Here is a 17,561-nt window from a genome sequence, read left to right as displayed (position 1 = left end):
TCAAGGGGATGTAACAAAACAAATAGGGTAATAAAAATATATACAAATGAGCACTGTGCTGAGGGGAGGGGAAGGGAGAGGGGGAGGAGCAGAGGGAAAGGGGGCTTAGCTGAGGGGAGGGGAAAGGGGGAAAGGGGAGATACCATCATTATCATTAGAGTAGGTAGGCATGATCTCTGCACTCTAGGAGCTTGTCAAAAAAAAGCAGAGAAGGGATAATAATAATAATAATAATAATAATGATGGCATTTGTTAAGTCGTTACTTTGTGCCAAGCACTGTTCTAAGCGCTGGGGAGGATACAAGGTGATCAGGTTGTCCAACGTGGGGCTCACAGTCCTAATCCCCATTTTACAGATGAGGTAACTGAGGCACAGAGAAGTTAAGTGACTTGCCCAAAGTCACACAGCTGACTGCAGCTGAGTCGGGATTTGAACCCATGACATCTGACTCCCAAGCCCTCTTTCCACTGAGCCACGGAGGCTATAGCTGGCAGCAGAAAGGGATTGTAGTGGGTGGTCGAGGCACAGATCATAAGTTTTGAAAGAAAAAGAGGCAAAGGATGGAGGGGGTAACAAGGCACAGGGGTGATATTCAGAGGCAAGAAGTAGGTAGGTGCTTTACCCTTATCTGTGAGCTGTGGGGAGTGGAAGATAGGCCATCTCTGGAGAGCTTGGCAGGGAATACAGTATCGTCAGAAGTGCAAATAACCATATTATAATCCAAACTGCCATTGATTTGAATGTATTTTTGAGTAAATAAAGTATAACAATACATAAATACTTTGAATCTTAAAAGGAAGCAGTCAAAATGAAATATTCCCTTGCAGCTTTCAAATACTTGTTTACAATTTTAGTAGAACAAGCTATTAAGGAGAAAAAGTGGCTATTTCTTTTTTCCTATTGTTTAAGGGAGGTTTGTTTCACTCATTCATTCATTCAGTTGTATTTGCTAAGCAAGTACTGTGTCAAAGCACTGTACTAGGCGCTTGGGAGAGTACAACTCATTCATTCATTCAATCATATTTATCGAGCGCTTACTGTGTGCAGAGCACTGTATTAAGCAGTAAACCAATAAATGCACACATTCCCTGCCCACATTGAGCACACAGTTTAGAAAGGGAGATGGACAATAATATAAATAAATGAATTCCAGGTATGTACTTAAGTTCTAAGGGGCTGGGAATGGGGGGTGAATGAAGGGAGTAAGTCAGGGCAACACAGAAGGGAGAGGAGGGCTTGGCCAGGAAAGGCCTCTTGGAGGAGATGTGCCTTCAAAAAGGCTTTGAAGAGGGGGAATGTCATTGTCTGTGGGATAGGAGGAGGGAAGGCATTTCCAGGCTAGAGGTAGAATGTAGATGAGAGATCAATGACTAGATAGATGAGTTGGAGACACAATGAGTTTAGCATTAAAGAAGCAAAGTGTGTGGTCTGAATTGCAGTAGGAGAGTAGCAAGGTGAGGTAGGAGGGGGCAAGGTGATTAACTGTTTTAAAGCCAATGCAGAGGAGTTTTTGTTTAATGTTCATTCATTCATTCATTCAATAGTATTTATTGATTGCTTACTATGTGCAGAGCACTGTACTAAGGGCTTGGAATGTACAATTTGGCAACAGATAGAGACAATCCCTGCCCAGTGACGGGCTTATAGTCTAATCGGAGGAGACAGACAAAAACAAGCAATATGATCACGATAAACAGAATCAAGGGGATGTACACCCCATTAATAAAATAAATAGGGTAATAAAAATATATACAAATGAGCACAGTGCTGAGGGGAGGGGAAGGGAGGGGGGAGGAGCAGGGGGAAAGGGGGCTTAGCTGAGTCGGGGGAAGGGAAAGGGAGCAGAGGGCGGAGGGGGAGCAGAGAGGGAGCAGAGGGAAAAGGGGAAGCTCAGTCTGGGAAGGCCTCTTAGAGGTGGAGGGGCAACCACTGGAGTTTCTTGAGAAAATGTTTTTAAGATCTGACTTTATTGTATCCAAATGTCCACTTTCATATATTCATTCATTCAGTCAGTCAGTCGTATTTAATGAGAGCTTACTGTAGGCAGAGAACTTTACTAAGTGCTTCGAATATACTCTTATAATGAATGATTCTGTTTTTAAAAAACACTTTTTATAAGCTTCCTGGATTGACATTTTGGTCTGTCTTTGCCTGCAGGAGTGCCATGATCGCTCACTACATGTACTGGCTGTCGGGAGGAAGTGACCAGCACATAAGCCATCTCCTCAAACTGTATTGGCAGGTAAAAACTGATGGCCTAAATAAAGTGCTTAAAGGACAGTTGGAAAATGTAGTTCTGGATAAATCAGTCAGAAGGATACTCCCTAGAAGAAACATTGATAGTGCAGTTGGTTTTCTGGGACTTATTTTAAGGTTAAAATTCAGAGTTGTTCTCACTTGCCCGATACATCAATTTTATGAATTGCTGTGAAATTAAATTTTAACTATCGTCCTATAAACTATATTTTTTCTGATAAGTACATTCACAACAACAGCGCTAACTTAAGTCCGAATATCTATATTTCTTCTTGTCCCGTGTATGAAGAAAGTAGAATTAGGTGATATTGAGCCCAAGAGCTCCAAAAGGACTGATATAACTGTGAGGTGTTCAGATTAATTTTGAAACACTAGACCAGTAAGAAATTGCATGCAATATTGAGGGTGTCATAGTGACGGTATTTGTTCATCGCTTACTATTTGCTAAGCACTGTTTTAAGCGCTGAGATGCAGTCATTATGAAACTTAGTGCAGTGCTTTGCACACAGTTAGCACGATTGAAAGAATGAATGAAATGAGAAACCAATTTGTTTAGCGTAGCTGTCCCCCTATCTCTTTTCATTGCTTCCTTTCCATTGCTGGCTTCCACCCTCCAATCTTCAAGTAGTTCTTTCTCCATACCTGGGGCTTTCCCTTTCCTTTCCCATAGTTAGTTTTGGTACGGCTTCCAAAGCTTCTGATGTTGGTCACTGGGTTAGACAGACCCCAAGACATGATATGCCTGCCTCCCATCTCTTACCTCGCCCTTCGGAATCACTCCAAAAGGAAGATGAATCAATCAATCATACATTTATTGAGCATTTACTGTGTGCTGAGCACTGTATTGAGCACTTGGGCGTGTACAATAAAGCAGAATTGGTAGGTTCTTTCCCTGTCCACCAGGAAGTTACTGTCTAGATGATGGCCACACCCATGTAATTAATCATTCATTCATTCAATCAATCGTATTTCTTGAGCACTTACTGTGGGCAGAGCTCTTTACTAAGCGCTTGGAAAGTACAATTCAGCACAAAGTACAAAGTACAATTCAGCAACAAAAATGTACTGTGCCCTGCCCACACAGCATGGCTTCTAGAGTGGGAGGTAAAATCCCCCAATCCCCACTCCCCTCAAGAGCCTGGCTGTTTGTGCTCAGAGTCTAATTCCAACCTAACTTTTTTCTTAATGGTATTTATTACTTACAGTGTGCCAGGCACTGTTCTCAGCACTGCAGTATATTGAGGATAATCATTTTGGACATCAGTTTATGACCCTCAAGGGGCTCACAGTTTTAATCCCCATTTTAGAGATGAGGTAACTGAGGCACAGAGAAGTTAAGAGACTTGCCCAAAGTCACATAGAAGACAAGGGGAGGAGCTGGGATTAAACCCAGATCCTTCTGACACCCAGGTCCATCCTCTTTTCCACTAGGCCACACTGCTTCCAGCATGAGCTTTAATGGAACAAAGAAAATGAACTTTTCTCTTGTTTTGGTGGAGATGAGAAGGGACTGAAATTTTACTAGTACACCCCAGAGCTACATTTTGTTTTCATTTTGAGTAAATAAATTATAATAACTACTGTATGAAGATCGCTGTACTAAGGTTTGGGGAAGATTACAACAGAATAAGTAGACATGATCCCTGCCCTCAGGGCATTTATAATCAAGCTGGATTTGCATAAAATTCTCAACAGAATTGAACCAAAATCATCAAGACAGATAGCCCTGTGAACTGCCATTATATATTTATTTTCCTCAATTAATCAATCCATGGCATTTAATGAGTGCTTACTGTGTGCAAGGTTGCATAGGCATAGCTGATATCTCAATTTTAAGAGTTGTCCTATGGTTACATTTTAACTGTTTTAAAAGCTATTTTTTTCTGATAAGCACATTTATGACAGCAACATGATTTCAAATCTGAATAACTATATTTCTTATACTAAGAAAACAGAATCTGATCATACTGAGTTTATGAGCTCCAGAGTTGCTGATATAATTTTGATGTGGTCAGTTTAATTTTGAAATCCTAAACCAGTAACCAGCTAATAGGCCCTGGTTTTTGAAAGTCTTATAAAGTCTATCAGGCAGCAAAAGTAGAGCCCAATTCATCATCCAGTCAAAGGTGAGGTTCTGCTTGAAACTAGCTCAAATTTGAACCTGATCTATAGGAATTTTTAGCCTATGTTTAGACACATGATTTTCCTTCCAGAAGAAAGTGTCTTAGAACCACTGACATTTATTTTAATTAAAAATAATTAGCTGCTGGGTAATGTGCTCCTAGTCATAGCAATAGTTACGGCTGTTTCTTTAAAAAAAATACCTTTCTAGTTCATAACAATAGAAGACAGTACTGCCTATAATTTTTTTCATCACCTATTATCTCATTTTACCAAAATGTGAGTGCTTGCCACTGGCATTAAGATAGAAAAATTTCTCACAAAGGTGTTTCTTTTAATTTCTAGAGAATAATATTTCTGAAGAAACTATCGTACCTTTTGCAAAGCAATCACTTGTTTCCAATGATGCTTGTTATAACTCTCATGAATTACATGCAAACAATTCACAGGGTCAGACTTTGATGGCTCAGTGGAAAGAGCACGGGCTTTGGAGTCAGAGGTCATGAGTTCGAATCCCAGCTCTGCCACTTGTTAGCTGTGTGACCATGGGCAAGTCACTTAACTTCTCTGTGCCTCAGTTCCTTCATCTGTAAAAAGGGGATTAAGACTGTGAGCCCCATGTGGGACAACCTGATTCCCCTGTGTCTACCCCAGTGCTTAGAACAGTGCTTGGCACATAGTAAGCGCTTAACAAATACCAACATTATTAATTCTCAAGCTTTCTTTTGCCTGTATCAACATGCTTTTGATCATGCTATTTAATTCTATTTCATAAGCCAAATTCCTTTACCTTTCCAATTGTTTATGGATGAGGACCTAGAAAAACAAATGGGAAAACAGGACATAAGTAAATAGTTGGAATAGAAGGCCAAATATTTTCCATATTAGGTCCTGGATACTCATTGGCCAATATCATCATCAATATCAAATATCAAATATTGGATATTTGAAAAGCAGTGTGGCCTAGTGGATGCAGCGCAGGCCTGGGAGTCAGAAGGTCCTGGGTTCTACTCTTGGCTCTTCGACTTGTCTGCTGTGTGACCTTGGGCAAGTCACTTCACTTTTCTGTGCCTCAGTTACCTCATCTGTAAAATGGGGATTGAGACCATGAGCCCATATGAGACAGGGGCTAACCCAGTGCTTAGTATTCATTCATTCAATAGTATTTATTGAGCGCTTACTATGTGCAGAGCACTGTACTAAGCGCTTGGAATGAACAAGTCGGCAACAGATAGAGACAGTTCCTGCCGTTTGACGGGCTTACAGTCTAATCGGGGGAGACGGACAGACAAGAACAATGGCAATAAATAGAGTCAAGGGGAAGAACATCTCATAAAAACAATGGCAACTAAATAGAATCAAGGCAATGTACAATTCATTAACAAAATCAATAGGGTAATGGAAATATATACATTTGAGCGGACGAGTACAGTGCTGAGGAGAAGGGAAGGGAGAGGGGGAGGAGCAGAGGGAAAGGGGGAAAAGAGGGTTTAGCTGCGGAGAGGTGAAGGGGGGGTGGTAGAGGCAGTAGAGGGAGAAGAGGAGCTCAGTCTGGGAGGGCCTCTTGGAGGAGGTGAGTTTTAAGTAGGGTTTTGAAGAGGGGAAGAGAATCAGTTTGGCGGAGGTGAGGAGGGAGGGCATTCCAGGACCGCGGGGGGACGTGGCCCAGGGGCCCATTAGTACCCAATGCCTGGTCCATAGTAAGCACTTTACACATACCTTTTTTTTAAAAGACGTTATACTAGGAAAAAATATGGACTTGTAAGGGAGAGCAGCATTGGAAAGGAATGGAAAATGAATCAATTAGTTCTGCTATAACATTTTCATCACTAATTTGGATATGACAGAAGGGAAGAAATAGGAACGTTCTTCTCACACCATGATTCTCTTCTGAACATAAACACAATCCACCAATTGGCATATAGAGATGCAGTGTTGGGAGAAGTCTTTGTCCTCATGCACTTGTCATCATCATCAGTGGTATTTACTGACAACTTACTTTGTGCAGAGCACTGTACTAAGTGCTTAGGAGAGTGCAGTACAATAGAGTTGATAGACATGTACCTTGCCTACAATGAATTTACAGTCTAGAGGGACAAACTCAATGTATACAGTCCTCCCACTTCTCCTGCACAGGCTGAAAGTCCAGGGTCCAGCCTTGGCCAGTGTCAATAGAGGTAGTAATAATAATAATTGTATTTGTTAAACACTCACTATGTGCCAAGCACTGTACTAATTGCCTGAGAGGATACAAGATAATGAGGTCAGACACAGTCCTTGAATCACAGGGGGCTCACAGTCCAAGTAGGAGAAAGAACAGGTATTTAATTCCCATCTAACAGCTCAGGAAACTGAGGCTGTGTGCCCAAGGTCACACAGCAGACAAGAGATGGCATTGGGATTAGAACCCAGATCCTCAGACTCCCAGGCCAGTGCTCTTTCCACTAGGCCATGCTGATTCTTAAAGTATACTACTATGCTTCCTAGCCCCCAACTCAACCACACTGTACTGTGCTAGATAGAGCTTAGTGTTTCTTTGTTTTTGCAACTTGATGGTATTTAATCCAGTAAAATAAAAATAAGTGGCAAAAACATAAACTTTCTGTTAGTAGTCGACAAAACACCAATACATTCATTTGCATTGCAAAATGTCAGCCGGGGTGGTAATATCAAACCATCTGCTCTAGCTCTCTTAATTGCCATAGAATCAATGCTTACAGTAATGCTAGAACACCCGAACACAACCTGCACATTAGAAAATCAGGGATACGGGTAAATCCCACATTATGGCATAGTGGAGAGAGCATGGGCCTGGGAGTCTGTAGTTTATGGGTTCTGAATTCCCTCTGCGCCACTTGTCTGCTGTGTGACATTAAGCAAGTCATTTCACTTCTCTGTGCTTGTTACCTCATATGTAAAATGGGGATTGAGACTTTGAGCCCCACATGGGACAACCCAATTGGCTTGTGTCTACCCCAGCACGTAGTACAGTGCCTGGCACATAGTAAGTGCTTAATAAAACCACAATTATTATTATTATTATTATTGCTTGATAATTTATTTTGTTCTTTAAAGATATTGCACTGCAAATAGTTATATTGTGGAATACATTTTCCCATGGACTTGCATTTTATAAATATGAACCCTTCCAGGACTTCTGGAAAAGTTATATGAAATTCCATCAAAGGCAAAATCAAAATGATTCACATCAGTAAACTACTGCTTAATCTTTATGAAAGTAATTCAAAATTTCGAACAGGGAGTTGTAATAAGATTAGGAGTTTTAGCAGGAAACTGGAAGTAAAAACTTGTTTTGTTAATTTGCTAACCTGCTAATTGGCTAATTTTCAATTTTACTGAAGTATTTCTCTAACTTAGAGTGAACAGCAACCGTTCTTTTTAAAATACCTTGTAGCCGGTGATCCCGTGAACACCTCTGTATACCCCTGGGAACTTCCCTCTCCACTATGGTCTTCAATGCTTATAAATCCATCTGCTTTCTTTAAGGCTTTTCAATCCCAATATTTTAGCATGTGGCAGAACTATAACTTCTTCATCTGTTCCAGCCTCTTGTAATGTTGCATTTGATTGTAGAAATTCGATGCAGTCCTTATTGGAAGAGGATGAATGAATGCTCTGAATGAAATGCAATTAACTCATCGACATCTGCATTTATAAAATAATGTTCCTCCACAATTCAACAGCTTCTTTGTTGATTTGGGGTCTCTAAAAATCCCTAAAAAATCCTGGCAGAACTTCCCCAAGATCCATTCACTGTTGACTTCTTAATCTCAGGCCAAGTAGGGAAAGGCTGGAGAAGGATTTACTTACAAGTAGCATTGCCTAGAACAAAGAAGCCACTTGGGTGGATGCGTAATGCAAGACTTTGTGTCTTATTGTAGGATGCTTGTAATTCAGGATTTGAAATCAAACAATACCGATCGGATCCTGGAGTGATTTGCTTAGCTTCCACAGAGCTTGACATTCTGACTTTCTTGGATGAGTCCCCGAGGCCTTCATATGATGTGTTCATATGTGTTCATATGATGTGTCAGTCGAATTTGTTGAGCGCTTACTGTGTACAGAGCACTGTACTAAGAGCTTGTACTAAGGCCTTGCTTTTAAATAGCCTGAAATAATTTGGTATTTGTTATGTGCTTACTATGTGCCAAGCACTGTTCTAAGCTCTGGGTAGATACAAGATAATCAGACTGTCCCATGTGGGGCTCACAGTTTTAATCCCCATTTTCCAGGTGAGGTAACTGAGGCCCATAGAAGTTAAGTGACTTGCCCAAAGTAACACAGCTGACAAATGGTGGAGCCAGGATTATAACCCACAACCTCTGACTCCCAAGCCCATGCTCTTGCCACTGAGCCATGCTGCTTCTCAAGTAGCCATTAGCAAAGAGTGTCATCTCTGCTGTAGCCTCTTTCAGCTTTTCCACTTTCCTTTGATTTCCTGTCCAACCCCAACCCCATAGTACTGAGGTACATGTTCTTATAGTTTAGAGAAGTGGCGTGGTCTAGTGGAAAGAATATTGGGGGTCAGAGGATCTGGCTTCTAATGCCGCTTTGTAACTTGTCTGCTATGTGACCTTGACTAATCACTTAAATAAAAATGAAAATAAATGTTGGTATTTGTTAAGTGCTTACTATGTGCAGAGCACTATTCTAAGCACTGGGGTAGATACAGGGTAATCAGGTTGTGAGGCTCACAGTTAATCCCCATTTTAAGATGAGGTAACTGAGGCACAGAGAAGTTAAGTGACTTGCCCACAACTTAACTTCTCTGGGCCCCAGTTTCCTCAGATGTAAAATGGGGATTCAAAACCTGTTCACCCTCCTTCTTATACCAAGAGTTCCATGTTGGTCAGAGACTGTGTCTGACCTGATTAATTTATATCTACTCCAGGGCTTAGAACAGTGCTTGACATGTAGTAAGCACTTAAGTGCCAAAAAATAAATAATAACATTATTTTTCCTGGCTGTAATTTATTTTAATATCTGCCTACCAATTACATTGTATTGTACTTTCCCAAGTGTCAGTACTGTGCTCTGAACACCATTGATTGATTGATTGATTGATTGGTTGGGTGGAATGGCCAAAAGCGATGGGGGGTGGGAGGGGAGGGGGCAGAGCAGAGACACCATGGGTATAATTTTAAATTTGCACCAAAGAGGAACTAGAAAGTCAAAGCAAAGTTTAGATAATTAATAGAATTGTAGGCCAGTAAGAAATCAACATGAAAGTAAAAATGCATGCATAAAATATGCCTAATTTCCTTTATCCTAACAAGCTAACCAGCACTAGCACAATATTGCCAGTTGGTAGGAAGTATCACAGAAAGTAAATTGGAAATATCAAAAACGGTAAGAAAAGGAATGAAAAATGAAGGATGATTGCAAACAAAGGTCCCTAAATAGCCAAAGAAAAACAACAAAAGTGGGGTGGATACTTTAACAGAAAGGTTGAGGAGAGACTAGTAAAACAAACAGAAAATGTCAACTCATGGATAAGAGTACTAAAGAAAGTCTTATGCTGACATTTAAAAACCAGATAGAGTGGATGGGGGAGAGGAAAGGAAAGGGCAGAAAAAAATGAAAATAATTCCACAGATAAGAAAGAATGGGGAAAAAAAAATGAATCAAGGTATCCCTGATTCTCTAAAGATCTAGAGAAAAATCAGAGCAGCAGCATGGCCCAGAGAAAAGGACACAGGGCCTGATAGTCAGAGGACCTGTGTTCTGATTCTGCCACTTGATTGCTGTATTATTTGGAGCAAGTCACTTAACTTCTCTGTGCCTCAATTTGACATCTGTACACTAGGAATTCAATACCAGTATTCCCCTCTACTGAGAATGTGAACCCCATAAGGGAAAAGAACTGTGTCCTGATTATCTTGTATCTACTCTACTGTATTCTGAATATAGTGCTTGCCACACAGGAAATGCTTAACAAAATCATAGTTTTTTAATTATTATTATTGTTACACTTAGCGATAAAAAAGTGCTTCCATTTTGTGAACTTGACATCTGTTCTTCAAAAATATTTATCGACTCCTTGCTACATGCAGATTACAAGAAAAAGCACTTGAGAATTTGTAGACATTACCCCAACCCTCAACAGTCTGACCATATACCATATGTCTAATATAATGTCTATCAATCAATCAACCAATCAATTGTATTTATTGAGAGCTTACTATGTGCAGAGCACTGTCCTAAGTGTTTGGGAGATTACAATTCAGCGGAGCTGGTAGTCACATTCCCTGTCCACAATGAGCTTACAGTCTACAGGGGGAGACAGATATTAAACTAAATTACAGATAGGGAAAATGAGCTTTGGAATGCCAAACACCCTCTAGCCAGTATTTGACCGTGACAAGTAAGTGGAAATTAGTTTGCAGTGCAAAGCCCCCAGTTGAATGTCTTAATTTGTTTGATGCCCTCCAACTGGAGTTCTGTAACCGTCAACTCCCGTAGGCTTTGGCTGGGGAAAATGCTGCATTGAAGAGCAGCAGCTCCTCCGCTGACCTTTGCGTCCATCAGCCCGTGGAAGCTGTGCCATCGCATCAGGAATAGCTGAAGTACCGTCAGCGCACCAAGTTATTTTCATCTCTGGCACGAAAAAGAGAGGCACGAAATTCGGCACCAGATGACATCTCGTGCTGGGGCGACGTCATTTTGTGATGAACAAAAAGTGTCTGCACAGGATAGCCTGTGCCGATGCTACCTCCTCGGAGTTGGATGGTTCTGAAAATAACTTGTCACGACCGAACACGCTCGTATGCTTCGGTAACCTAAGCAACTGCTGTTGATGCCCACAAGCGCTTCATTATCAGGCATGCACCCTTCTCAGAGCACCTCCGGTTCTCGTCACGGTCCTGAATTAATTAGTGAAAGAAAGGGAAAAAAGTTTAGTCGGGAGGTGAACAATTGGTTATTTTGGAGTTTGGAGCCAAAAATATAAAACAGAAAAACCTGTCACAAAGCATGGAAACTCACCCCAGAAGGAGTTTCATAATTTTATTCAATATATATTTTGAAGGCAGATTTGTTGTGATAGTTTTACCAATCCATAAGCACTTTGTTACTCACCCCAGCCCCACAGTACTGGTGTAAATATTCTTATATTCTACTATTTTCCCTAATCATTCTTTCATTCGTTCAATCATATTTATGGAGTGCTTATTGTGTGCAGAGCACTGTACTAAGCACTTGGAAAATACAATTCAACAATAAAGAGAGTCAATCCCTTCCCACTATTCCTAATCTACCTTAAAGTCTGTCTCCATCTTTAGGCAGTAAGCCCCCTGTGGGTGGGGATCTCCTCTACAAACTAATAATAATAACTATGGTACTTGTTAAGTGCTTACTGTGTGCCAAGCGCTGTTTTAAGCACTGGCATAGATACAAGATAATCAGGTTGGACACAGTCCCTTTCCCACATGGGACTCACAGTCTTAAATCCTATTTCATAAATTAGGTGCCTGAGGCACAGGGAGGTTGTGACCTTCCCAGCATCACACAGTAGATATGTGACAGAGGCAGGATTAGAACCCAGGTCCTTCTGACTCCCAGGCCCATGCTCTATCCACTAAACCATGCTGCTGTTTTTGTATTGTACTTTGCCAAGTGCTTCCTACAGTGCTCTGCATATAGGAAGTGTTCAATAAATACCATTGATAGATAATTTTGAAATTTTGCATTTATTAGTTTCTTCTTAGAAATGCTCCAGTGGCTTTTATTCTCAGGTGCTAATTCCAGTTGTATTCTCCCAAGCACTTAATACAGTGCTTTGCACACAGTAAGTGCTCAATAAGTGTGATTAATAATAATAAATCCAAGGCCAAAGGAGGCCAAATGATATCTGTCCCCTCACCCCTCACCGAATTCTTAGTGGTTGCCAGATGAAGGTATGGTAGGGGCAGGCTTGATGGCAGAATATGATTTATCCAAAAGTTCCATTCATAAGGCAAATTCTTCTCTTTAATTGTATTCTTTTTTTTCCCCCATTGCAATCATGAAATAAAGTCATCATTATGGCTGTGTTATTAGTTATCCAAATGCCAAAAACCTATGAAGTCCTAACCTAAAATAAAGGATTCACTGCAGCATGAAACAGTCAAAACAACAAGGTCAGGAACAACAAATATATTATTAGTCTTAATAAAAGCATTGACATTTATGGGGGAAACTATTATTTTCTTTTAAATGTTTCCATCCCTGGAAAAACCCCTCCATATGAAAGAATAAAGTGAAAAACTGACAGTTCTTTAAAGGCCCCTATTGTTGCCCTTTTATGCACAGTAAGATCAATAGAGCATTTATTATGCTGAGCTTGATCATTTGTCTTGTATGTAGATTAAGAGTATTATTTTTGTTGAAAATCAGGACACTCTGCTTTGTTGACTGCCTCCATCTCTGTCAAGGATCACAAGAGCTGGGAAGGAGTAAAGGAAAGTAACATGGCTTAGTGGAAAGAGCCCGGGCTTGGGTGTCAGAGGTCGTCGGTTCTAATCCCGACTCCACCACTGTCAGCTGGGTGACTTTAGGCAAGTCACTTAACTTCTCTGTGCCTCAGTTACCTCATCTGTAAAATGGGGATCAAGACTGTGAGCTCCACATGGGACAACCTGATAACCTTGTATCTATCCCAGCACTTAGAACAGTGCTTGACACATAGTAAGCGCTTAACAAATGTTTTCATTATTATTATTAAAATGAAGGGCAAAAGTCTTCTACATTTTGGGACACCCATGCTATATTCCGAGAATACTGAGAGACTTAAATTATGCATGCTGTAATCTAGAATTGGAAATCCAAACATTAAATGTGGTCAAGAATAACTGGGGACTAGTGAAAGATAAGATGGACAGTTCCAAATCTGGGATATTTTTCTAAATTGAGTTGGGACTGGCAGTGAAAATCCAGGACTGTACTAGTAATGTCAGGATGTACGATTAGCCTATTTCAACGAAAAAGTCACTCTGCAGAGACTTGTGGAACAAATTCTGGACTGGAGCTGGGTGCCCTGTGTTTAAAGTGGAGTTCTGCTTTATTTGTGGGACTTTAGGCAAATCACTTAGGATCTCTAGGAAGGTTAAAAATAACTAAGGGGAAGACTCAAGTGCTTGAACCCAAAGGTGAGGAGTTTTTGCTTGGTGCAGAGGTGGATGGGCAAACACTGGAGGCTTTTGAGGAGTCGGGAGACCTGTGCAGTATGATTGTTTTAAAATTATGATCCAGGCAGCAGAGTGAAGGATGGGCTGCAGAGTGTCCCTAAGATAATTCCTATCTCAGTATATAATTACCTTTCATACCCTACCATGAAAGAAACCAGGACCATAATTTCCATCCTAAGATGCATTTTTTGAAAAGCACATTCATTGTTTTTCATCATATCTCATTAATCAATTAATCATATTTATTGAACACTTAGTATGTGCAGAGCACTATACTAAGCACTTGGGAGAGAACAATGTAATAGAAAGTTTCCTGGGAGACTACAGCATTCCCTCTTGACTGCTATAATGACAGCTCCTAGGAGCCAACAGGGAACAACAGTGAAAGTGTTCCTCGGGGATGATGAATTTATTGAAGTACAATTTATTACAATCCTTTTCCTTTGAAAATAGGAACTGTTCTCACCAGAGTCAGGAATACAGTATTATTAAATTAGAGAGACCCAGAAATTAGGAACTGTTCAGTAGAAGTTGAAAAAAAAAAGGTAATATGGTTAGGGAAGGGGTCACTTTAATTAATCCATCATTCAGTGGTATTTATTGATCATTGACTGTATCATGGCACTCTTCTAGTCCCTAGAGAGGGTACACTAGAAAGTCACATCTCCTCCAAGAGATTTCCCTAATTAAGCCCTCTTTTCCCCCTATCCCTCTCCCTTCTGCATCTCCCTACTTTCAAAGCCTTATTAAGGCTCATCTCCTCCAAAAGATCTTTCCGACTAAATCCACTTTTCCCTCACTCTCTCTTCTGTGTCTTCTATGCATTTGGATCTGTTCCCTTTGGGCATTTGGTATTCTCCTCATCCTCAGCCCCACACTTATGTACATAGCATAGAATAATTTCTATTTATCCCCTCTAGATTGTAAGCTCATTGTTGGCAGGGAATGTGTCTACCAATTCTGTTGTAGTGTACTCTTCCTAGCGCTTAGTACAATGCTCTACACACAGTAAGTGCTCAATAGATATCACTGTTAGATCGATTAAAGGCAGGAGAGTGGAGAACGAGATGCAGTGAGATGGTGAACTTGTGCGAGGAAGGGTAGAGCAGGAGAAAAGAGTGTCAAGGTAAGGTGATGGCATGCTTTAAGCTCAAGAGTTGAATAGACAGTAAAGTTGATGAGCATCAGAGGTTTCTGAGGAGTCCAGTGATGTATGCTGAAAAGTTTTAGAAAGGTGACCCAATCAACTGAGAGAGGTATACCATGAGTGGGGATTGTCTCCATTTGTTGCCGAATTGTACTTTCCAAGCACTTAGTACAGTGCTCTGCACACAGTAAGCGCTCAATGAATGAATCATCATCAGGTACAGACTGGAGAGGGGAGATCAGATGGAAACTAGGAGACTAGTGATGAGGCTCCATAGGGTCAGGAGAGGGAATGGAGGACACCAAGACAAAGGTAGTGGTTGTGCAGATGGAGAGGAAAGGGACAGATCTGGGAAATGTCCTGGAGAAAAAAACTGACATATTTAGCAACAATCTCACCTTTAGCTCACATCTGTTTCCCCTAAACACTTCTTGCTCAATAAATATTACTAATACTACTATTTGAAAGGGAGCATATCATATGAATGGATATGAACATTATGGACATAATGAATGGGTAGATATGGACAACCTGTCCAAAACTGAGCTCCTTATCTTCCCTCCCAAGCCCTGTCCTCTTCCTGACTTCCCTATCACTGTGGATGGTACGACCATCCTTTCTGTCTCTCAAGCCTGCAACCTTGGTGTCATCCTTGACTCAGCTCTCTCATTCACCCCACACATCCAATCCGTCACCAACACCTGCCGGTCTCACCTTTATAATATTGCCAAGATCCACCCTTTCCTCTCCACCCAAACGTATATCTTACTGGTACAGGCTCTCATAATATCCCATCTGGATTATTGTGTCAGCCTTCTCTCTGATCTCCCTCCTGTCTCTCCCTGCTCCAGTCTATTCTTCATTCCACTGCCCAGCTCATTTTCCTGCAGAAAGGCTCTGGGCATGTCACTCCCCTTCTTAAAAACCTCCAGTGGTTGCCTATCAACCTCCGCATGAAACAAAAACGTCTCACTCTAGGCTTCAAGGCTCTCCATCACCTTGCCCCCTCCTACCTCTCCTCCCTTCTCTCTTTCTACTGCTCATCCCGTAGGCTCAGCTCCTCTGCCACTCACCTCCTCACCGTCCCCCGTTCTCACCTATCCCGCCGTCGACCCCTGGGCCACGTCCTCCCGCTGTCCTGGAATGCCCTCCCTCCTCTCCTCTGCCAAACTTTCTTCCCCTCTTCCAAGCCCTACTGAGAGCTCACCTCCTCCAAGAGGCCTTCCCAGACTGAGCTTCCCCTTTTCCCTCTGCTCCCTCTGCTGCCTCTCTGCCTCCCCTTCACCTCCCCTCAGCTAAGCCCCCCCTTTCCCCCCCTTTCCCTCTGCTCTTCCCCCGTCCCTTCCCCTCCCCTCAGCACTGTGCTTGTCTGCTCATTTGTATATATTTTTATTACCCTATTTATTTTGTTAATGAGATGTACATCCCTTTGATTCTATTTATTGCTATTGTTTTTGTCTGTCTCCCCCGACTAGACTGTAAGCCCGTCAAAGGGCAGGGTTTGTCTCTATCTGTTGCCGAATTGTACATTCCAAGTTCTTAGTGCAGTGCTCTGCACATAGTAAGTGCTCAATAAATACTATTGAATATGAGTCTTTCAACTTATTCACTTCTATTTGTATATTCTTTAATGATATATTACCACGGTTACCCTAGTTGTTAAATGTTACCTCTTTCATTTTGCTTTGGTGCTATTCAAAATGCTACATTAGTGGGGAAAGGTCTCAATTTAAGAAATTGTTGAGTCATTTATCCGTTCGAAGACACTGTAGGTTCAAGAGGCTTTGTTTGATAGCTCCTGGTCTGTGACCTTTCCTCTGTATTTTATATTTAATTTCCAACCTAGGAACAGGAAAGTTTTATACAGGGAATTTTACAGTAAATACTGAAATATCTTTTGACAGGCCACGTTCTTTGGCTAATATTATGATGTTACAGAGAGCATTAATATTAATCAATTCTGCAGAACACTATGTTCTTAAAATGTCTGTTGTATACGTTAGAAAAATTTAATGGTATTATTGTGTAGCAGGGCAACTATGTGAAGAAAACTACAGAGCATATTACCTTTCCTTACTCCTAAAAATCTTTTTCATGGTTCTACTGGGCTTACTACAAGAAAGGGTAATGTTGAAATTTATTTCATCTTCTCTCATTAAAAATGAAATAGGTTCCAGATATTTCAAGCCAGGTGAGGCCTGTCTAGCTTCAAAACATGTGGATTGTGCAATTCCTTCCCTGAGGCCCTGTGGCTATCATAAGGACTGCCCAAAGTTATTGAGATTGCCTACTCTGTTAGCCATCAGGTGAAATCAGAGTGTGGCAAGATTCTCTCTCTGTTTTCTGTTTGCAACTGAAAAACAAAGATGTATGAGCAGAACCAAATTTACAGTCTTTATACCTACCTTTTATACTATTTTTATACTGTTTTGTGGGATTTTGATTCATGGGGGAACAAAGAGGTTGAGGTCACTTTCTCCTCTGGAAAAGTGTTAACTACTTGCTGGAAAGTTCAAGTTGTATTTAGTCAGGGATAGGGCAGTCAATCTTTTTTATTATTTTTTATTCATTATGTGTATTTTGAACTACCATTTGGAAAAAGAATGCATTTCATTCTCTTGACTTCGCAATAGTTTTACTATTTCTAGAATTCATTTTGCATACTGGCTTAGCTATTATAATAGACTTCCTGATCATAGAACTATTTTCTTGTACTGCTTTTTTCCCCCCTCTCAAATGTTGAAAGCTATTTTGCCATTGTTGATCTCATAAGGCAGAGCTTAATTTAGCATCTTCAAATATCCAAGAGGCGGCAGACACCCTGCAACATAGTTTTCCTTCATTGATGGTG

The 17,561-nt window shown here is 40.9% G+C and overlaps 1 protein-coding gene across 2 annotated transcripts in view; it reads left to right on the top strand.

Moving 5' to 3' along the window:
* SPATA16 (spermatogenesis associated 16) overlaps positions 1–17,561 on the top strand; it is a 221,093-nt gene that overhangs the window by 135,969 nt on the left and 67,563 nt on the right. For both annotated transcript variants that reach the window (XM_029046862.2, XM_029046814.2), the window contains exon 5: positions 2,159–2,243. In XM_029046862.2, the coding sequence (XP_028902695.1) occupies positions 2,159–2,243 (85 nt within the window). The remainder of the gene's footprint in view (positions 1–2,158; positions 2,244–17,561) is intronic.

The sequence above is a fragment of the Ornithorhynchus anatinus genome, chromosome 1 (assembly GCF_004115215.2).
Source record: "Ornithorhynchus anatinus isolate Pmale09 chromosome 1, mOrnAna1.pri.v4, whole genome shotgun sequence".
NCBI lineage: Eukaryota > Metazoa > Chordata > Mammalia > Monotremata > Ornithorhynchidae > Ornithorhynchus > Ornithorhynchus anatinus.
This window is presented reverse-complemented; position numbering and strand designations above follow the sequence as displayed.